The sequence below is a fragment of the Cherax quadricarinatus genome, chromosome 59 (assembly GCF_038502225.1).
Source record: "Cherax quadricarinatus isolate ZL_2023a chromosome 59, ASM3850222v1, whole genome shotgun sequence".
Classification (NCBI taxonomy): Eukaryota; Metazoa; Arthropoda; class Malacostraca; order Decapoda; family Parastacidae; genus Cherax; species Cherax quadricarinatus.
In genome coordinates, this window is record NC_091350.1 from 13127245 (window position 1) to 13150717 (window position 23473).

Consider the following 23473-nt stretch of genomic DNA (forward strand, 5'->3'; position numbering starts at 1 on the left):
TTTATACAGATGTATGTATATGGATGTATGTTTATGTATATGTATGTGTGTATCTGTCTGTGTGGTCTACTTGTTTGTGGCAAGGTGTGGTCTAGTCTAATCTTGTTTGGTCTGGTCTGGTGTCTGCCTCTGTAATCTGGTCTGATCTTGTCTTGTCTAGTCTGATCTTATCTGGTCTGATCTTGCTTGGTTTGATCTTGTCTTGTCTGGTCTGATCTTGCTTGGTTTGATCTTGTCTTGTCTGGTCTGATCTTGCTTGGCTTGATCTTGTCTTGTCTGGTCTGATCTTGCTTGGCTTGATCTTGTCTTGTCTGGTCTGTTCTTGCTTGGCTTGATCTTGTCTTGTCTGGTCTGTTCTTGCTTGGCTTGATCTTGTCTTGTCTGGTCTGTTCTTGCTTGGTTTGATCTTGTCTTGTCTGGTCTGTTCTTGCTTGGTTTGATCTTGTCTTGTCTGGTCTGTTCTTGCTTGGTTTGATCTTGTCTGGTCAGGTCTGTTCTTGCTTGGCTTGATCTTGTCTTGTCTGGTCTGATCTTGCTTGGTTTGATCTTGTCTTGTCTGGTCTGATCTTGCTTGGCTTGATCTTGTCTTGTCTGGTCTGTTCTTGCTTGGCTTGATCTTGTCTTGTCTGGTCTGTTTTTGCTTGGTTTGAACTTCTCTTGTCTGGTCTGTTCTTGCTTGGTTTGATCTTGTCTGGTCAGGTCTGTTTAGCTAAGTATATTTGATCTGGTGTAAGTATAATAATTTAATATCTTTATTTCTACAAGTACACGTACAAGATATACAGGTCTAGCTGACATCAATGACATACTACTACATGTATATAGAAAAACCTCGTTATGCAGAGCATTTCCTGCAAACTAGGTCAATTTTCTCCCCAGGATGCAACCCACACCAGTTGACTAACACCCAGGTACCTATTTTAGTACTAGGTGAACATGGACAGCAGGTGTCTTATGGAAACACGTCATAATTTCACCACTCATAAAGGGGATCGAACCACTGACCTCAGTGTGTGATCTGAGTGTGGTAGCAATCAAGCTACGGGATAATTAACCGAGCTATTCATGTACAGGTACAGTTACATAAATTATCATACATAGCAGCATATATGTAAATTACCAAGGATAACCTAGGAAAGTCAAAGTGACTTATTTCCATTGGGATTTGATCTGGTCTGGTCTGAAGTCTAGTCTTGTCCGTCTGTCTGGTCTATGTCTGGTTCGATCTGTCTGGTCTGTCTGTCTGGTCTGTCTGTCTGTCTGTCTGTCTGTCTGGTCTGTCTGTCTGGTCTGTCTGTCTGGTTCGATTGTCTGGTCTGGTCTGAAGTCTAGTCTGGCCTGTCTGGTTCGTTCTGTCTAGTCTGTCTGGTCTGGTCTGGTCTGGTCTGGTCTAGTCTAGTCTATGTCACGTTAACAATATAACTTATTAAGGTAACCCACCAAAGTCAGTCATAGTAAATTCTTTCAGTCTGGACCACCACTTTACTTTAATATTTCGCTTAGCTGGGACAAATCATTTTTTCCTTACACATCTGCCACGTATACCTTGAAGAAACGTGTTAATTACCTAATATTTGGCGAGAAAGATGTCCCTGAGCATAATTTTGAAGGAAAACACTTGTAACGCAGCTCAAATACTAGAACTTGGAAGTAACCAATCAGCTTGTAGCTTACATGAGAGGTCTGCCTCAACCAATAAGGAGCGGTGTTATTGCTCCTGGTGTTGGGGTTATTAAGAGACTCCAAACTGTACGCCTTTTTTGAGCCCAGCTTCCCGGTAGTCCAGGAAGGACGCCTTTTTTGAGCCCAGCTTCCCGGTAGTCCAGGAAGGACGCCTTTTTTGAGCCCAGCTTCCCGGTAGTCCAGGAAGGACGCCTTTTTTGAGCCCAGCTTCCCGGTAGTCCAGGAAGGACGCCTTTTTTGAGCCCAGCTTCCCGGTAGTCCAGGAAGGACGCTTTTTTGAGCCCGGCTTCCCGGTAGTCCAGGAAGGACGCTTTTTTTGAGCCCAGCTTCCCGGTAGTCCAGGAAGGACGCTTTTTTGAGCCCGGCTTCCCGGTAGTCCAGGAAGGACGCTTTTTTGAGCCCGGCTTCCCGATAGTCCAGGAAGGACGCTTTTTTGAGCCCGGCTTCCCGGTAGTCCAGGAAGGACGCTTTTTTTTGAGCCCAGCTTCCTGGTAGTCCGGGAAGGACGCTTTTTTTTAGCCCAGCTTTCCGGTAGTCCAGGAAGGACGCTATTTTTGAGCCCAGCTTCCCGGTAGTCCAGCAAGGATGCTTTTTTTGAGCCCAGCCTCTCGGTAGTCCAGGAAGGACGCTTTTTTTGAGCCCAGCTTCCCGGTAGTCCAGGAAGGACGCTTTTTTGAGCCCAGCCTCCAGGTAGTCCAGGAAGGACGCTTTTTTGAGTCCAGCTTCCCGGTAGTCCAGGAAGGACGCTTTTTTGAGCCAAGCTTCCCGGTAGTCCAAGAAGGACTTTTTTTGAGCCCAGCTTCCCGGTAGTCCAGGAAGGACGCCTTTTTTGAGCCCAGTCTCTCGGTAGTCCAGGAAGGACACTTTTTTTTTAGCCCAGCCTCTCGGTAGTCCAGGAAGGACGCTTTTTTTGAGCCCAGCCTCCCGGTAGTCTAGAAGGTACGCTTTTTTTTGAGCCCAGCCTCTCGGTAGTCCAGGAATAACGCTTTGTTTTGAGCCCAGCCTCTCAGAAGTCCAGGAAGGACGCTTTTTTTTTTTAGCCCAGCCTCTCGGTAGTCCAGGAAGGACGCTTTTTTTGAGTCCAGTCTCTCGGTAGTCTAGGAAGGACGCTTTTTTTGAGCCCATCCTCTCGGTAGTCTAGAAGGTACACTTTATTTTTTTGAGTCCAGCCTCTCGGTATTCCAGGAGGTACACTTGTTTTTTTTTAGTCAGCCTCCCGGTAGTCTAGAAGGTATACTTTTTTTTTTTAGCCCAGCCTCTCGGTAGCCCAGGAGGTACGCTTTCTTGAGCCCGGCCTCTCGGTAGCCCAGGAGTTACGTTTTTTTTTAGTCCAGCCTCTCGGTAGCCCAGGAGGTACGCTTTTTTGAGCCCAGCCTCTCGGTAGTCCAGGAGGTACGCTTTTTTTTGAGTCCAGCCTCCCGGTCGTCTAGAAGGTATGCTTTTTTTTTTAGCCCAGCCTCTCGGTAGCCCAGGAGGTATGCTTTTTTTGAGTCCAGCCTCTCGGTAGCCCAGGAGGTATGCTTTCTTGAGCCCAGCCTCTCGGTAGTCCAGGAGGTACGCTTTTTTTGAGTCCAGCCTCCCGGTAGTCCAGGAGGTACGCTTTTTTTGAGCCCAGCCTCTCGGTAGCCCAGGAGGTATGCTTTTTTTGAGTCAAGCCTCCCGGTAGTCCAGGAGGAACGCTTTTTTTGAGCCCAGCCTCTCGGTAGTCCAGGAGGTACGCCTTTTTTTGAGCCCAGCCTCTCGGTAGTCCAGGAGTTGAGCCCAGCCTCTCGGTAGTCCGGGAGGTACGCTTTCTTTAGCCCAGCCTCCCGGTAGTCCAGGAGATACGCCTTTTTTTGAGCCCAGCCTGCCGGAATCCCTAGAAATATATGTTGCCCAAATATTTGCGAAATTGGAAAACAAACAAGGTTTCTTCCGGAAAGAGAATTAGTTGTGTTGCCTTAGCTGTTAGTTGACTGTGCGTCTGATGCTCAGCCAGTGAGTGAAAGTGCAAAAAATATAGAATTAGAGACTGTACAATGGGTGTTTACTGGACCTCACCACGCATGGCTAAATAGCGAAAAATATATTACAGCCAATTTAAATATTACAAATTTCTTCATATAGCTATAGAAGACAATATAGTATGGGGTTATAATCTTAAAAAAAAGTATCTCATTACCACCAAAATAGTCACTGTTAGACTGCAGTCTCTTCAAAAAACATTTCATTCATCTTTCATAGCAGCAATGGATATAATGACAATAAGTTGAAGAATTAGACATATGTGCAACAATAGCACATCCCCACCATGAAGACGCCCCCCCATGAAGACGCCCCACCATGAAGACGCCCCACCATGATGACGACGCCCCACGAAGACGATGCCCCACCATGAAGACGCCCCACCATGATGACGCCCCACGAAGACGACGCCCCACCATGAAGATGCCCCATCGTGAAGACGCTCCACCATGAAGACGATGCCCCACCATGAAGACGCCCCATCATGAAGATGCCCCACCATGAAGACGCCCCATCATGAAGACGCCCCATCATGAAGACGCCCCATCATGAAGACGCCTCATCATGAAGACGCCGCACCACAGACTATACAGTGTCTGTGGAGGTAAGATGGAAGGCATTTAGGCTTAATTCAGGGAATAAGAGTACAGATCCAATTCCTTAGATCAAGAGCCCCTCACCAGCATCAAGGAACCTTCATTGAAGGGAGACGCTTCGCCAACCAGCAACAAAATCAGAAGACTGAAGAGATTGAAGACGAGGAAATCAGTCCTCTAGCCCAGGAGCAGGTGCTCAGCAATGCAGCCTTGATGACAGAAGCATAGTTAGGTAAAAGTGGGTCCACATAATGGAGTTAGATGAGGTGCAGCAGATGAAAGCACCGTCACTCATGACATTTCTAGTTTTGATAAGATATAAAATAAAATTTGTTCAAATTTTTAACCTGGAGGGTTAGCCACCCAGGATAACCCAAGAGAGTCAGTGCGTCATCGAAGACTCTTATTTCCATTGGGGTCCTTCAATCTTGTCCCCCAGGATGCGACCCACACAGTGGCGTGCAGAGGTTTGGTGATGCCCGGGGCCAACTCCTTGATAGTATGCCCCAAAGACTCAAGTATGAGGCCTAGTACTGAGAAATATTATGAGAAAGGGTGATATTTTGAATATGTAAACACATGAAACATGAAATAAACACTTTATTCGATTTAAATATAAATCAACCAAATTTATTAAGTTCTTTTCCCAAAATGATATCTCCTGTCAGAAAACACTTTATCTACTTCACTTTTTACATCAGCTGTGAGAAATTCTTTTTCAATGCTTATTAAAGCCAGATTGGTCAGTCGCTCCTGTGACATTCAAGACCTCAGATGATAATAATAACAATAATACCTTTATTTCCTACAAGTACATGTACATGCTATAGAGGCCTAGCTGACATCAATGATACATTATTATTACTATGTGGAAAGCCCCTTGTTATGCTGAGCATTTCGGGCAAATTAGGTCAGTTCTGTCCCAGGATGCGACCCACACTAGTCGACTAACACCCAGGTACCCATTTTAAACTGATGGGTGAACAGGGACAGGGACAGCAGGTGTCTTATGGAAATATGTCCCTAATGTTTTCCAGCCGTACCGGAGGAGATTCGAACTCCGGACCTCAGTGTGTGACCTTCACAACCTGCGACAGAAAATGTGATTGTAAGCAGTGATTGTAAGCGAGCCACTGCTCACTCTAAGGGTCGACAAACCAAATGAATTCTTTATGAACGAAACCCAAAATTTGGTCATCCTAAAAATCTCGGATATTATTCTAACTCAACAAGACTTTGAAGAGGCAATTAATGACATGCCCATGCACTCTGCCCCAGGCCCAGACTCGTGGAACTCCGTGTTCATCAAGAATTGCAAGAAGCCCCTATCGCGTGCCTGCAGCATTTTATGGAGAGGGAGCAGGAGCATGGACACAGGGGTCATCCCACACACACTAAAAACAACAGACATAGCCCCACTCCACAAATCCCACACACACACTAAAAACAACAGACATAGCCCCACTCCACAAAGGTGGCAGTAAAGCAATTGCAAAGAACTACAGACCGATAGCGGGGGCGTTGATCTCCGGAACTCTCTCCAGGTAAACTCATACAAATCTTTGAGAGGGTTCTAAGAAGCAAGATCGCCAACCACCTGGATACCCATCAATTACACAACCCAGGGCAACACGGGTTTAGAGCGGGTCGCTCCTGCCTGTCCCAGCTACTGGACCACTGTGACAAGGTCCTGGATGCTGTAGAGGATAAACAAAATACAGATATAGTATACACAGACTTTTTTAGTTAGTTTAATATGTTTATTATGCACCCCATACCCATCCTGTGGGCGGTAGTCAAAAGATTACAGAGGTACATAATGGGTCCAGGGACTGGGCCTCAAAGTTTTGATAGCTGAGCAAGTTACAGAGGCAATGAAAGGTTTCGACAAGTGTGACCAAGGTGTAATAGCACACAAAATGCTGGATAAAGGAATAATGGGAAAATTTGGTAGAAGGATCTACAACTTCCTGACAAATAGAATACAAAGAGTAATAATAAATAGAGTAAAGTCCCAAGCAGCCATGGTAAAAAGCTCTGTTCCACAAGGCACAGTACTCGCTCCCATTCTATTCCTCATCCTCATTTCTGACATAGGCAGAGATGTAAGCCATAGCTCCGTGTCTTCCTTTGCTGATGACACCCGGATCACCACGGCAGTGACCTCCATCGAGGACACTGCGAGACTCCAAGCGTCCAAGCGGACATCAACCAAATCTTCGAATGGGCCACTCAAAACAATATGAAGTTCAAAGAGGAGAAATTTCAACTATTCAGATATGGAAAACTTGAAGAAATTAAAAATGTGTCACGGTATACCACAAATTCTAACCATACAATAGAGCTGGAAAGTAATGTGAAGGACCTGGGAGTGATAATATCTGAGTATCTCACCTTCAAAGACCACAACAATGAATCTACCTCATCCGCTAGGAAAATGATAGGACGGATAATGGGAACCTTCAAAACTAGGGACGCCAAGCCCATGATGATTCTCTTCAAATCGCTTGTGCTCTCTAGGCTGGAATACTGCTGTACACTAACGGCCCCCTTCAAGGCTGGCGACATTGCAGACCTGGAGATTGTGCAAAGAACTTTCACGGCACACATAAGTGCGATAAGGCACCTAAACTACCGGGAACTGTTGAAAGTCCTTGATTAAGTAAGTAAGTAAGTTTATTCAGGTATACACAAATACAGTTACATAGAATTATCATACATAGCAGCATATGTGTAGAGAACCTAGGATAACCCGTATTCCCTCGAACGCAGGGGAGAGAGATATATGATAATATACATTTCAAATTCAATTCAAATTCAAATTCAAAGTTTATTCTCTATAAGGATTACAATGCTGAGTTTACAGAAATTTGGTTATTGTTTGGTTTACATGTAGTAAAATTGTGATTACAGAGTGTACCACTAGAACGCTTAGCATGGCTAGGCATTTCGGGCATACTTAGTTTTATTCTTAATTGTAAAATATTACAAATTATGAGGTAAGTTGGTCTTATGGCTAAGTGACTAAATACTAGTTTATGAGTTTAGCAATGTGAATGCTTTTGTTTTGGCACAGTATATAGTTTCAGTATTGGAGTATCACAGGATTCATTATTTTAAGACTGAGATTAATATTTCTGTTTATGGTCAAATGAGTGAGCGAGTGTAAGTGTGAACCACCAGGTGGTATTCGTGTAGTTAGTTGACGGGGTGTATCAGGGAGATAAGATGTTTTCTAATGGTAGTTTTGAAGGTGATGAATGTGTCTGCAGTTCTAGAGTTCTCAGGTAGGGTATTCCAGATTTTAGGGCCTTTGACATACATTGAATTTTTGTAAAGGTTTAGTCGGACACGGGGAATGTCGTAGAGATGTTTGTGTCTGGTGTTATGCCTGCACACGAAATTCACTCCATATGAAAGCAAAAGACTCGGCAGGAGATGCAACATTCCCCCGATGAAAAGCAGGGGCCCCACGTGTACACTGAGAGACAACACAATAAGTGTCCGGGGCCCAAGACTGTTCAATTGCCTCCCAGCATACATAAGGGGGATTACCAATAGACCCCTGGCTGTCTTCAAGACGGTACTGGACAGGCACCTAAAGTCAGTACCTGACCAACCGGATTGTGGTTCTAACGTCAGCTTGCGTGCGGCCAGCAGTAGCAGCCTGGTTGATCAGATCCTGATCCACCATGAGACCTGGTCTCAGACCGGGCCGCGGGGGCGTTGACCCCCGAAACCCTCCAGGTATGAAACACACAGCGTCGGAAAGACATCCCTCCCAAACTGCAGTAAAGACTACAGAGCATCTTTAGGATCAGGGGAATTCTATTCCCTCCAGCTCGAAGGAGCATCACAAAATCAACAATTTCGTCATATAACTGAATAGCTGCCACATCATTATCATAATAATTTGCAAAGTCTGAACATTCCTTTTTTTAATTTCTCCCTTGCATGTTCATCTTCAATTGGGGGGCACTATTTTCTCTGGACATAAAGGTTACATCATGTTAAAGGAATAAAGGGCTAGTCACTGCCTCTCTAGTGCCGTGAGCCTCCAAAAATTCATTTATCACTGTAATAAAGTTGGTAGAATTACCGACAATATGTTAGGAAAAAGAACACCAATGTAACTAATGTGGCATTTTATTGTGGTAATATTTCGCTCTCCAGGAGCTTTATCAAGTTTGATAAAGCTCCTGGAGAGCGAAACGTTGCCACAATGATATGTCACATTAGTTGCACTTGTGTCCTTTTACTCATTTATCACTTCTGAAATTTCAAAATCATTATCTTATTTCCCTCTTTAATTGGATGCCCCTCCATTTGGATGCCCGGGGGCACCACCCTTTCGCCCCCCTCCTCAGCACGCCACTGGACCCACACCAGTCGAATAACACCCAGGTACCTACGTACCTACTCTTAGGTAAATAGGGACAACAGTTGTAAAGAAATATGCCTGTGGCCCGGTGGCCTGGTGGCTAAAGCTCCCGCTTCACACAGGGAGGGCCCGGGTTCGATTCCCGGCCGGTGGAAACATTCGACACGTTTCCTTACACCTGTTGTCCTGGGTGTTAGTCGACTGGTGTGGGTCGCATCCTGGGGGACAAGATTAAGGACCCCAATGGAAATAAGTTAGACAGTCCTCGATGACGCACTGACTTTCTTGGGTTATCCTGGGTGGCTAACCCTCCGGGGTTAAAAATCCGAACGAAATCTTATCTTATCTTATGCCCACGTTTCCACTCATGACGGTGCCCCGTGGCCTGGTAGGCAACACATTCGCTTCACACACGTGTCCGTGGTTCGATCCCCGGCATGGGCGGAAACATTGGGAGTATTTCCTTACAACTGCTGTTCCGTTCCCCTAGCAAGCAAGTAGGTACCTAGGTGTTAGTCAACTGGTGTGGGTCCCATCCTGGGGGACAAGATTGAGGACCCCAGTGGAAATAAGAGCGACAGTCCTCGATGATGCTCTGTCTTTCTTAGGTTATCCTGGGTGACTAACCTCCGGGGTTAAAAATCTGAACAAAATCTTATTTTATCTTATATTATGTTAGCCACGGACACTCAGTGTGTAAGACGAATGGTCCACCAACTGAGCCACAGGACAGGTGGACTCCCTGGCCTGAACATTGAGGCTTCGTTCGGCCGACTCCAAAGGTTCATCAGTAATCTTTACGACTCAATCTGTCACAACCTCTATAACCAACAACAACAACATGCAGAAATACGAGAAGTTGGAGAAGATTGGCGAAGGTATTATACTCAATGCTAGTACTGGCCGCATATACCCCAGAGCTCCTAGGAGTCATATTCCCGTGGGAGCCTATGATTATTGTTATAAGTTAGGTCAAGCTCTTGTTACAGCAGATCTGTTGGGCTGAGCGCTCGTTCACGTACACCAAGATATGTCATTATTATCCAGAACAGTTGTTAACGGCAATATAATACAGCAGTATGACCTCTTTCTATTGGGAGTTCTTCCTTAAAAGGCGACCTACAATAATTTATTAACACTAAGGTGAGCTGGCAATAGGTATAAAAAGACATTTTTATGTCCCACTTCAAGGAGGTGCTTTGATAGCAACGAGAGGCTCCTGATCCAAGGAACTAGATCTGTCCTCGTCTTCCTTTGATTGATCCTAATTGTCTTCCATTTTCCTAGTCAATCAACGACCCCTGTGGGTTCAACTATGCTGATCACTTCTGCTCTCCACATGACACAATAACATAAAGTCAATGGAACAAATACTTTGAAGGATGATGAAGGTGATCTCATGAGTTAGAAAAAATATACACACCAATATTGATCAAAATAAATAAACTGATAAACATTTTCAGCTCCTTGATTATGTGAGAAATCACATAAGCGCTAGGAAGTTCACTATTCTTTTCACAGTGGTTGTTCTACATATTGTGATACCACTTGTCTTCTGTGATCTTATTGTATGTACGTGTAATGTATATATATACATACATATAATGTGCCAAATAGGTAAAACTTGCGATTTTGGCATAAATAGCAACACTTTTCTTGCCGAATAAGGCAAGCAAAAATTTGTGTATTTACCTGGAGTTTACCTGGAGAGAGTTCTGGGGGTCAACGCCCCCGCGGCCCGGTCTGTGACCAGGCCTCCTGGTGGATCAGAGCCTGATCAACCAGGCTGTTGCTGCTGGCTGCACGCAAACCAACGTACGAGCCACAGCCCGGCTGATCAGGAACTGACTTTAGGTGCTTGTCCAGTGCCAGCTTGAAGACTGCCAGGGGTCTGTTGGTAATCCCCCTTATGTGTGCTGGGAGGCAGTTGAACAGTCTCGGGCCCCTGACACTTATTGTATGGTCTCTTAAAGTGCTAGTGACACCCCTGCTTTTCATTGGGGGGATGGTGCATCGTCTGCCAAGTCTTTTGCTTTCATAGTGAGTGATTTTCGTGTGCAAGTTCGGTACTAGTCCCTCTAGGATTTTCCAGGTGTATATAATCATGTATCTCTCCCTCCTGCGTTCCAGGGAATACAGGTTTAGGAACCTCAAGCGCTCCCAGTAATTGAGGTGTTTTATCTCCGTTATGCACGCTGTGAAGGTTCTCTGTACATTTTCTAGGTCGGCAATTTCACCTGCCTTGAAAGGTGCTGTTAGTGTGCAGCAATATTCCAGCCTAGATAGAACAAGTGACCTGAAGTGTGTCATCATGGGCTTGGCCTCCCTAGTTTTGAAGGTTCTCATTATCCATCCTGTCATTTTTCTAGCAGATGCGATTGATACAATGTTATGGTCCTTGCAAAAATGATTCTGAACCTAACGAAAAAATATATTACATTGTGTTTGTTTATTATTAAATTGTAAACTTATCTACAATATTTTTAATTGGGATTAGATCTGGAGTATCTGAGAGAGTTAGAGCAAAGGAAGGGGTAGCAGTAATGTTAAATGATCAGTTATGGAAGGAGAAAAGAGAATATGAATGTGTAAATTCAAGAATTATGTGGATTAAAGTAAAGGTTGGATGCGAGAAGTGGGTCATAATAAGCGTGTATGCACCTGGAGAAGAGAGGAATGCAGAGGAGAGAGAGAGATTTTGGGAGATATTAAGTGAATGTATAGGAGCCTTTGAACCAAGTGAGAGAGTAATTGTGGTAGGGGACCTGAATGCTAAAGTAGGAGAAACTTTTAGAGAGGGTGTGGTAGGTAAGTTTGGGGTGCCAGGTGTAAATGATAATGGGAGCCCTTTGATTGAACTTTGTATAGAAAGGGGTTTAGTTATAGGTAATACATATTTTAAGAAAAAGAGGATAAATAAGTATACAAGATATGATGTAGGGCGAAATGACAGTAGTTTGTTGGATTATGTATTGGTAGATAAAAGACTGTTGAGTAGACTTCAGGATGTACATGTTTATAGAGGGGCCACAGATATATCAGATCACTTTCTAGTTGTAGCTACACTGAGAGTAAAAGGTAGATGGGATACAAGGAGAATAGAAGCATCAGGGAAGAGAGAGGTGAAGGTTTATAAACTAAAAGAGGAGGCAGTTAGGGAAAGATATAAACAGCTATTGGAGGATAGATGGGCTAATGAGAGCATAGGCAATGGGGTCGAAGAGGTATGGGGTAGGTTTAAAAATGTAGTGTTAGAGTGTTCAGCAGAAGTTTGTGGTTACAGGAAAGTGGGTGAGGGAGGGAAGAGGAGCGATTGGTGGAATGATGATGTAAAGAGAGTAGTAAGGGAGAAAAAGTTAGCATATGAGAAGTTTTTACAAAGTAGAAGTGATGCAAGGAGGAAAGAGTATATGGAGAAAAAGAGAGAGGTTAAGAAAGTGGTGAAGCAATGTAAAAAGAGAGCAAATGAGAGAGTGGGTGAGATGTTATCAACAAATTTTGTTGAAAATAAGAAAAAGTTTTGGAGTGAGATTAACAAGTTTAGGAAGCCTAGAGAACAAATGGATTTGTCAGTTAAAAATAGGAGAGGAGAGTTATTAAATGGAGAGTTAGAGGTATTGGGAAGATGGAGGGAATATTTTGAGGAATTGTTAAATGTTGATGAAGATAGGGAAGCTGTGATTTCGTGTATAGGGCAAGGAGGAATAACATCTTGTAGGAGTGAGGAAGAGCCAGTTGTGAGTGTGGGGGAAGTTCATGAGGCAGTAGGTAAAATGAAAGGGGATAAGGCAGCTGGGGTTGATGGGATAAAGATAGAAATGTTAAAAGCAGGTGGGGATATAGTTTTGGAGTGGTTGGTGCAATTATTTAATAAATGTATGGAAGAGGGTAAGGTACCTAGGGATTGGCAGAGAGCATGCATAGTTCCTTTGTATAAAGGCAAAGGGGACAAAAGAGAGTGCAAAAATTATAGGGGGATAAGTCTGTTGAGTATACCTGGTAAAGTGTATGGTAGAGTTATTATTGAAAGAATTAAAAGTAAGACGGAGAATAGGATACCAGATGAACAAGGAGGCTTTAGGAAAGGTAGGGGGTGTGTGGACCAGGTGTTTACAGTGAAACATATAAGTGAACAGTATTTAGATAAGGCTAAAGAGGTCTTTGTGGCATTTATGGATTTGGAAAAGGTGTATGACAGGGTGGATAGGGGGGCAATGTGGCAGATGTTGCAGGTGTATGGTGTAGGAGGTAGGTTACTGAAAGCAGTGAAGAGTTTTTACGAGGATAGTGAGGCTCAAGTTAGAGTACATAGAAAAGAGGGAAATTATTTCCCAGTAAAAGTAGGCCTTAGATAAGGATGTGTGATGTCACCGTGGTTGTTTAATATATTTATAGATGGGGTTGTAAGAGAAGTAAATGCGTGGAGTTAAAAGATAAAGAATCACACATAAAGTGGGAGTTGTCACAGTTGCTCTTTGCTGATGACACTGTGCTCTTGGGAGATTCTGAAGAGAAGTTGCAGAGATTGGTGGATGAATTTGATAGGGTGTGCAAAAGGAGAAAATTAAAAGTGAATACAGGAAAGAGTAAGGTTATGAGGATAACAAAAAGATTAGGTGATGAAAGATTGGATATCAGATTGGAGGGAGAGAGTATGGAGGAGGTGAATGTATTCAGATATTTGGGAGTGGACGTGTCAGCGGATGGGTCTATGAAGGATGAGGTGAATCATAGAATTGATGAGGGGAAAAGGGTGAGTAGTGCACTTAGGAGTCTGTGGAGACAAAGAACTTTGTCCTTGGAGGCAAAGAGGGGAATGTATGAGAGTATAGTTTTACCAACACTCTTATATGGGTGTGAAGCGTGGGTGATGAATGTTGCAGCAAGGAGAAGGCTGGAGGCAGTGGAGTCATGTCTGAGGGCAATGTGTGGTGTGAATATAATGCAGAGAATTCGTAGTTTGGAAGTTAGGAGGAGGTGCGGGATTACCAAAACTGTTGTCCAGAGGGCTGAGGAAGGGTTGTTGAGGTGGTTCGGACATGTAGAGAGAATGGAGCGAAACAGAATGACTTCAAGAGTGTATGAGTCTGTAGTGGAAGGAAGGCGGGGTAGGGGTCGGCCTAGGAAAGGTTGGAGGGAGGGGGTAAAGGAGGTTTTGTGTGCGAGGGGCTTGGACTTCCAGCAGGCGTGCGTGAGCGTGTTTGATAGAAGTGAATGGAGACGAATGGTTTTTAATACTTGACGTGCTGTTGGAGTGTGAGCAAAGTAACATTTATGAAGGGGTTCAGGGAAACCTGCAGGCCAGACTTGAGTCCTGGAGATGGGAAGTACAGTGCCTGCACTCTGAAGGAGGGGTGTTAATGTTGCATTTTAAAAACTGTAGTGTAAAGCACCCTTCTGGCAAGACAGTGATGGAGTGAATGATGGTGAAAGTTTTTCTTTTTCGGGCCACCCTCCCTTGGTGGGAATCGGCCAGTGTGATAATAATAAAAAAATATATAAGGTTTAGATTAACGTACAAAATTATTTATTTTTACGTTAATCTAAATGCAAAAAATATATCTTTAAACATATAAGAGAAAACTTTAGAAAGGACTTAATTCTAAATGAGTTCTTGGTAATTGACCACTCTTACCTGTTCGGCATGACATATGTATACATGTATATAGTATAATTAATCTGTCTATCTATCTACTCTTTTTTTTCTCTCTCTCTCCTCTTCCCCTTCCCTCCTTCCTTCATCCCTTTCCATTTCCTCCTTTATCCTTTCCTAACTTCACGTTTCTCCCCCTCCCTGCTCATTTTTCATATCCCACTTCTTACTTCCCCTCATTTTTCAAGAGGGTCATCTGGAGCATAAGAGAAAATGTAATAAAACATAATGGCTACTTAGTTTAACCCCTTGACTGTCGCAACCCCCAATCCTGAGGTGTCTCCTGGTGTTGCAGAATTTAAAAAAAAAAAAAAAAAAAATTCTTATGAAATGATAGAGAATCTTTTCCCGATTGTATTGACACCAAAAGAACGAAATTTGATGGAAAACTGACGGAATTACGCTCTCGCGAAGTTAGCGACCTCGGCGATATTTACAAATCAGAGATTTTGTCCACTTTGAGCCCTATTTTCTGCTAATTCCATTGTTCCAGTCAACCAAGCTCATAGGTATTTCTTATGAACTTTGTTTTTTCTATCGATTGAGTGCAAGAAACTGCTCATTTACCGATTTCAACTACCCAGTAACGTAGTCAGAAATTTGCAATTTGGTCAATTTCACGAAAATTAAAAAATATGAGTTTCAAAATAAGGTTCAGAATGAACAGTGCAGACATTCCTGGCTCTAAAATAACATTTTCTTTGTTCATCTGTCACGTCTCCAGGCCCCTCTGATATTACTCTTGCTTTCTATTTTGAATTTTTATTCAAACAAAAAATAGAAGATTTACTGTTATGCAGACTACTGCAATACTGCAATAATTGTACAAATAATGTCAACCCATTCATGACTGCATATTAGAATAGCTAGTTGGACATTTATTGGACAATGACATCATTTGTTTACTTTTGAACATTGGCAAAAATCAAACATTCCTCTACTTGGAGCTCCATTTCCAGGTTCTTTTTTATAGTAAAACCAATCAAAATCACCTCTATTTCTATAATATGTTTTCCATTCTATCAAATGAGACCAAGAAAACGAGAATACAACCATAAATACTATACGAAAATAGACCACAAAGTCGGCATTTAAATAAAAAAAAAAGTCGGAGTTTTTTTTCTCATTATGCACTGCGTGTTCCAGGATTTTTTTTATATGGTGCACACTGACCACACAGATACATTCTCTCACGTGTGGGCTTACCAGCTTTCTCCTGCTTGATTTGAAGCTGCTAGAGTATACATGTATATACGTCAAACACGGTGGCTCATAAGACATATATATACGACCAAAACAGTCAAAGGGTTAAACTGTAATATTTATTCATATTTCAGGTACCTATGGTACTGTGTTTAAGGCCAAGAACCGAGAGACCCAGGAAATTGTTGCCCTAAAGCGAGTCCGTCTAGATGATGATGATGAAGTAAGTACGTATAAGTAACATAGTTAACTATCTCCATTGTCATTAAGATGTGCTTCCTTTTTAAACAAACTATTAGTTGTATTTCCATATTTACCATGTTGTTTCCATTGTCACCAAGTTGTTGTCATTGTCACTAAGTTGTTTATGCTAATAGAGGGGCTCAGGATTTTTACTTTAAGCCACCACACCAGCTACTTTATTGTGCACCCACAACTCATGAATGGGCCTGTCAGACCCAGCTGGGCAGTTATGTACATCATTAAACTATTTTTTTTTTTTTGAACACACTGGCCATTCCTTACTGAGGTAGGGTTACTCCCCCCCCAACAAAAAAGAAACATTCGCCATCACTCATTCATTTGCTGTCTTGCCAGAAGCACAAAGACATTACAGTTTGGATGGTCCTCCAAACTGCAAGAACCTCACCTAGTCTTGTATATCTTTTACAGTCTTGTCATATAGCTAATCATCTACTACAGAGTTCAACATATATCAAAGTCTTAAGTATATTTAAGCCAAATATTTTAGAATTACAATCTGGTTCCTTCTTTGACTATATTTTATGCATCCCTAATATGTATGTTCATATTTTAAAGTAGCAAAAAATTATGAGCTACTGTTTTATTTAATTATAATATGTTTTGCTCTATTTAAAGCTTATGATAAAAGGTTAGCAGATCTTCAGTCCAATTAAAGAATTAAAATCCTTCTTTTTTATGCAAATTATATTATTTGTAAACATTTCTTGCTTTCCAAACATTTACCCAGGGTAAATATTGCTTGCAGATTTTCTTGAAAATCCTTTTGGTGCCATAATTCTGCAAACATTCAGTTGTCAGACATGAGAGATACTCAAAATACTGTACTGGGGGTGCCACCGCCTCAGGGGGCATAGTCAAAGGGATGTGATAAAAGCAGTGGAAAAATGTAAAAAAATCTTACGGTGTTTCATCTAAGTCGCAATGCACCATACAGCAATATATAAATACTTTCAAAACTACCCAAGGAATTAACTTCAGTAACCCTGGTAACCAATGTTAGGTAGGTCTTACTCAAAGAATCCAACCTTATTACTCATATATTTGTGTAACATATTTTTAAACCTTCCCAAGGTTTTAGCTTCACTGATTGGCACTGTCATAACTAAAATTATTAAAACAGAACTATCCTAATCAGAGAAGCAAATTCAACAACAAGAATGGGTTTACAACTTGCCTAAACTAAACCCTCGTATTCAGCATCACAAAAATAGCTTTGTGCATCACTCAGCATTTCTAGCACGGAAGGAGTTGGAACATGATTTGAACAAAGGTGGGTTTTTTATGAATGTCTAAAAAAAAAAAAAAAAAAAAAAAAAACGAGTGGTTTTCTTGAACATATTGGGCGACAGTTCAGATTTTTGCTCAGCAGAATTTTCCTTTTCGGTTGGTAGGTAGATAGGTAGCAGTGTGAAGTGTCAATTAAAACTGTGATAATTTATGTATTTAACTAAAAAATAAATGAAGCGTGTCAGAAAATGCCTCAAACTGGTCATTGTTTCTCATTTGTCAGTGATATCAATCCAGGCCACATCGAGGTTATTTTGCATGAATGTTATAATGCATTAATATGGTTTAGGGCAAAGTTATGATATTAAGTGGAAACATTTCCATGCATGTTTTATAAATGAAAAGATAAAAATATGAAAATTTGTAAGTTAAAATCTGTTCTTTCATATTCTGATCACATTTTATTATTAGTGATATATATACTATTAGAATGAATATAAAACAGCACTATGTGTAACCAATATGCAGCATATTGACTTTTAGCCACAAAAATATTATAAACAGTTATATAAATTTAAAAACACATAAATGAGTGTAATTATAAATTGTAATTTATACACACATTAACAGTTATATGGTTAATAATTTGCTCGTATAGAAACCCATTATTTTTTGTATACCTTTATGAAAATTCAGTGGTTCATGTTGAATATTATCAAGGAAAAATAAGTATTTCTGAATATCTAATAGATTGGACATAGATGATGTCTAATAGAATGAATGAAGGCGGTAAAAGGGGAAGGGATTGGTATAACTCGCCCTGGACACCAAAAGGTCTAGCTGCCCCATTGCCTCCACTCCTCCCATTCTCAAGGTTTAGGGCTTCCCTCTGAATATAATAATAATAAATAAAAATTAATTGTTACTTATTGCTCTATAGGGTGTGCCATCATCTGCTCTCCGTGAGATCTGTCTGCTGAAGGAGTTGAAACATAAGAACATTGTAAGGCTACATGATGTGCTCCATTCGGATAAAAAACTTACATTGGTGTTTGAGCACTGTGATCAAGATTTAAAGAAATACTTTGATAGTCTTAATGGAGAGATAGATCCTGACATTGTTAAATCATTCCTGTAAGTATATTGTGGTAATACAGTATAAATGTTCTTTTAAGGACAAATTCACCTACTTTGTCTTTTGAAATTTTGATCTCTGTATTGTAGCTACAAATAGGTAATTACTAATCAGTAATTACCTATATGTAGCTACTGGAAAAGAGCTATGTTCCAGGTCTCCCATCTTCATTAATTTTTTCATCACATAATTCTTTAAAATTTCCAGTAGTTGAACCACTTACTTCAGCTCATTGTAATTCATTCCATTTATCTACCACTGTTCAAGAAAGTTTTCCAAATATCCCTTTGACTATATACTTTGCTTTCTCAATTTACAAGTGTAACCTCTGGTTATCTTTTGTGTCCTTTTATGATCCTACATGTGATATAATGTCTCCTTCCCTTTCTCCTATCTGACACTGCAGGCATCTTTAGAGTTTTCAGCTTTTCATCATAACTTATATATTTAAGCTCTGGTAACCATTTTGTAGGTACTGTGTGTTTACATACTATTTATGTATATCTTCTTCTTTCAACAAACCGGCCATATCCCACCAAGGCAGGATGTATGTATGTATGTATGTATATTTTTTTTTTTTTTTTTTAAACAAGTCGGCCGTCTCCCACCAAGGCAGGGTGACCCAAAAAAGAAAGAAAATCCCCAAAAAGAAAATACTTTCATCATCATTCAACACTTTCACCACACTCACACATTATCACTGCTTTTGCAGAGGTGCTCAGAATACAACAGTTTAGAAGCATATACGTATAAAGATACACAACATATCCCTCCAAACTGCCAATATCCCAAACCCCTCCTTTAAAGTACAGGCACTGTACTTCCCATTTCCAGGACTCAAGTCCGACTATAAGAAAATAACCGGTTTCCCTGAATCCCTTCACTAAATATTACCCTGCTCACACTCCAACAGATCGTCAGGTCCCAAGTATCATTCGTCTCCATCCATAGATAACGTTTTTTGACTCCACATATACCTCGACACACCACTCACCTTTTTTCCCTCATCAATTCTATGATTAACCTCATCCTTCATAAATCCATCCGCCGACACATCAACTCCCAAGTATCTGAAAACATTCACTTCTTCCATACTCCTCCTCCCCAATTTGATATCCAATTTTTCTTTATCTAAATCATTTGACACCCTCATCACCTTACTCTTTTCTATGTTCACTTTCAACTTTCTACCTTTACACACATTCCCAAACTCATCCACTAACCTTTGCAATTTTTCTTTAGAATCTCCCATAAGCACAGTATCATCAGCAAAAAGTAACTGTGTCAATTCCCATTTTGAATTTGATTCCCCATAATTTAATCCCACCCCTCTCCCAAACACCCTAGCATTTACTTCCTTTACAACCCCATCTATAAATATATTAAACAACCATGGTGACATTACACATCCCTGTCTAAGACCTACTTTTTTCAGGCACGCTTGCTGGAAGTCCAAGCCCCTCGCCCACAAAACCTCCTTTACCCCCTCTTTCCAACCCTTTCGAGGACGACCCCTACCCCTCTTTCCTTCCCCTATAGATTTATATGCTTTCCATGTCATTCTACTTTGATCCATTCTCTCTAAATGACCAAACCACCTCAACAACTCCTCTTCTGCCCTCTGACTAATGCTTTTATTAACTCCACACCTTCTCCTAATTTCCACACTCTGAATTTTCTGCATAATATTTACACCACACATTGCCCTTAGACAGGACATCTCCACTGCCTCCAACCGTCTCCTCGCTGCTGCATTTACCACCCAAGCTTCACATCCATATAAGAGTGTTGGTACTACTATACTTTCATACATTCCCTTCTTTGCCTCCATAGATAACGTTTTTTGACTCCACATGTACCTCAACGCACCACTCACCTTTTTTCCCTCATCAATTCTATGATTAACCTCATCCTTCATAAATCCATCCGCCGACACGTCAACTCCCAAGTATCTGAAAACATTCACTTCTTCCATACTCCTCCTCCCCAAATTGATATCCAATTTTTCTTTATCTAAATCATTTGATACCCTCATCACCTTACTCTTTTCTATGTTCACTTTCAACTTTCTACCTTTACACACATTCTCAAACTCATCCACTAACCTTTGCAATTTTTCTTTAGAATCTCCCATAAGCACAGTATCATCAGCAAAAAGTAACTGTGTCAATTTCCATTTTGAATTTGATTCCCCATAATTTAATCCCACCCCTCTCCCGAACACCCTAGCATTTACTTCTTTTACAACCCCATCTATAAATTATAAATATATTAAACAACCATGGTGACATTACACATCCCTGTCTAAGACCTACTTTTACCGGGAAGTATTCTCCCTCTCTTCTACACACCCTAACCTGAGCCTCACTATCCTCATAAAAGCTCTTTACAGCATTTAGTAACTCACCACCTATTCCATAAACTTGCAACATCTGCCACATTGCTCCTCTATCCACTCTATCATATGCCTTTTCTAAATCCATAAATGCAATAAAAACTTCCCTACCTTTATCTAAATACTGTTCACATATATGCTTCAATGTAAACACTTGATCTACACATCCCCTACCCACTCTGAAACCTCCTTGCTCATCCGCAATTCTACATTCTGTCTTACTAGAGCTCTAATTCTTTCAATTATAACTCTACCGTATACTTTTCCTGGTATACTCAGTAAACTTATTCCTCTATAATTTTTACAATCTCTTTTGTCCCCTTTCCCTTTATATAAAGGAACTATACACTATATATATATTTATATATGTATATATAAATATATATATATATATTTTTTTTTTATCAAGTTGGCCATCTCCCACTGAGGCACAGTGACCCAAAAAGAAAATCCTCAAAAAGAAAATGCTTTCATCATCATTCAACACTTTCACCTCACTCACACATAATCACTGTTTTTGCAGAGGTGCCCAGAACACAACTGTTTAGAAGCATATACGTATAAAGATACACAACATATCCCTCCAAACTGCCAATATCCCGAACCCCTCCTTTAGAGTGCAGGCATTGTACTTCCCATTTCCAGTACTCAAGTCCGGCTATATAAAAATAACCGGTTTCCCTGAATTTTTTTTATTTTCAACAAGTCGGCTGTCTCCCACCGAGGCAGGGTGACCCAAAAAGAAAGAAAATCCCCAAAAAGAAACTACTTTCATCGTCATTCAACACTTTCACCTCACTCACACATAATCACTGTTTTTGCAGAGGTGCCCAGAACACAACAGTTTAGAAGTATATACATATAAAAATACACAATATATCCTTCCGAACTGCCAATATCCCAAACCCCTCCTTTAAAGTGCAGGCATTGTACTTCCCATTTCCAGGACTCAAGTCCAATTATATAAAATAACCGGTTTCCCTGAATCCCTTCACTAAATATTACCCTGCTCACACTCCAACAGCTCGTCAGGTCCCAAACACCATTCGTCTGCATTCACTCCTATCTAACATGCTCACGCATGCTTGCTGGAAGTCCAAGCCCCTCTCCCACAAAACCTCCTTTACCCCCTCCCTCCAACCTTTTCGAGGACGACCCCTACCCCACCTTCCTTCCCCTACAGATTTATGCGCCTTCCATGTCATTCTACTTTGATCCATTCTCTCAAAATGACCAAACCACCTCAACAACCCCTCTTCACCCCTCTGACTCTTACTTTTATTAACTCCACATCTTCCCCAAATTTCCACACTCCGAATTCTCTGCATAATATTTACACCACACATTGCCCTTAGACAGGACATCTCCACTGATTCCTCGCTGCAGCATTTACAACCCATGCTTCACACCCATATAAGAGTGTTGGTACTACTATACTTTCATACATTCCATTCTTTGCCTCCATAGATGATGTTTTCTGTCTCCACGTATACCTCAATGCACCACTCAAATTTTTTCCTTCATCAACTCTATGGTTAACCTCATCCTTCATACATCTGTCTGAAAAAGATGAGTGGTGCGTTGAGGTATATGTGGAGACAAAAAACATTATCTATGGAGGCAAAGAAGGGAATGTATGAAAGTATAGTATAGTACCAACACTCTTATATGGGTGTGAAGCTTGGGTTGTGAATGCAGCAGCGAGGAGGTGGTTGGAGGCAGTAGAGTTGTCCTGTCTAAGGAAAATGTGTGGTGTAAATATTATGCAGAAAATTCGGAGTGTGGAAATTAGGAGAAAGTGTGGAGTTAATAAAAGTATTAGTCAGAGGGCTGAAGAGGGGTTGTTGAGGTGGTTTGGTCATTTAGAGAGAATGGATCAAAGTAGAATGACATGGAGAGCATTTAAATCTGTAGGGGAAGGAAGGTGGGGTAGGGGTCGTCCTCAAAAAGGTTGGAAGGAAGGGGTAAGAGAGGTTTTGTGGGCGAGGGGCTTGGACTTCCAGCAGGCGTGAATGAGCGTGTTCGATAGGAGTGAATGGAGACAAATGGTATTTGGGACCTGACGAACTGTTGGAGGGGTGTTAATGTTGCAGTTTAAAAACTGTAGTGTAAAGCACCCTTCTGGCAAGACAGTGATGGAGTGAATGATGGTGAAAGTTTTTCTTTTTCGGGCCACCCTGCCTTGGTGGGAATCGGCCGGTGTGATAATAAAAAAAAAAAAAAAAAAATATATATTTATGTGTGTGTGTGTGTGTGTGTATGTATTTTTTTTTTCAACACGCCGGCCTTCTCCCAGTGAAGCAGGGCGACCCAAAAAAGAAAGAAAACATTTTCACCATCATTCAAACATAATCTTTGCAGAGATGCCCAGATATGACAGTGTAGATGTCACTCAAAACAGCCAATATCCCAAACTCCTGCTTTAAAGTGCAGGCATTGTACTTCCCACCTCAAGGACTCATGTCCGTATCCACCAAGGCAGGGTGGCCTTAAAAGAAAAACAAAAGTCTTTTTTTTAAATTTAGTAATATATGGGATTATGGAAGAAATGAATGTTTTCAGATATTTGGGAGCTGACTTGTCAGCGGAGGGGTTTATGAAAGATGAGGTTAACCATAGAATTGATGAAGGAAAAAAGGTGAGTGATGCATTGAGATATCTGTGGAGACAAAAAATTTTATCCATGGAGGCAAAGAAGGGAATGTACAAAAGTATAGTGGTACCAACACTTATATGGGTTTGAAGCTTGGGTTGTAAATGCTGCAGCAAGGAGGCAGCTGGAGGTGGTGGAGATTTCCTGTCTAAGGGCAATGTGTGGTTTAAATATTATGCAAAGGATTCATACTGTAGAAATTAGGAGTATGTGTGGAGTTACTAAAACTATTAGTCAGAGGGCTGAAGAGGGGTTGTTGAGGTGGTTTGGTCATTTAGA

At 41.3% G+C, this 23473-nt stretch overlaps 2 protein-coding genes across 5 annotated transcripts in view; one reads left to right on the forward strand and one right to left on the reverse strand.

The window, feature by feature from the left end:
- LOC128698719 (centrosomal protein of 135 kDa) overlaps positions 1-1711 on the reverse strand; it is a 385751-nt gene extending 384040 nt beyond the window's left edge. Inside the window, exon 1 of one of the 4 annotated variants that reach the window (XM_070097740.1) lies at positions 1568-1711. The gene's annotated coding sequence lies outside the window, so the exon portion shown is untranslated. Of the gene's footprint in view, positions 1-1120; positions 1416-1567 lie in introns of those variants that run through there. The other 3 variants (XM_070097743.1, XM_070097744.1, XM_070097742.1) reach the window with 3 other exon arrangements.
- Positions 1712-9428: 7717 nt separating this feature from the next.
- The window catches only part of LOC128698800 (cyclin-dependent kinase 5), a 34229-nt gene continuing 20184 nt past the window's right edge, over positions 9429-23473 (forward strand). Inside the window, exons 1-3 of the mRNA XM_070097739.1 lie at positions 9429-9542; positions 15655-15743; positions 17952-18145. Coding sequence (XP_069953840.1) covers positions 9506-9542; positions 15655-15743; positions 17952-18145 — 320 coding nt within the window. The 5' untranslated portion in view covers positions 9429-9505. The remainder of the gene's footprint in view (positions 9543-15654; positions 15744-17951; positions 18146-23473) is intronic.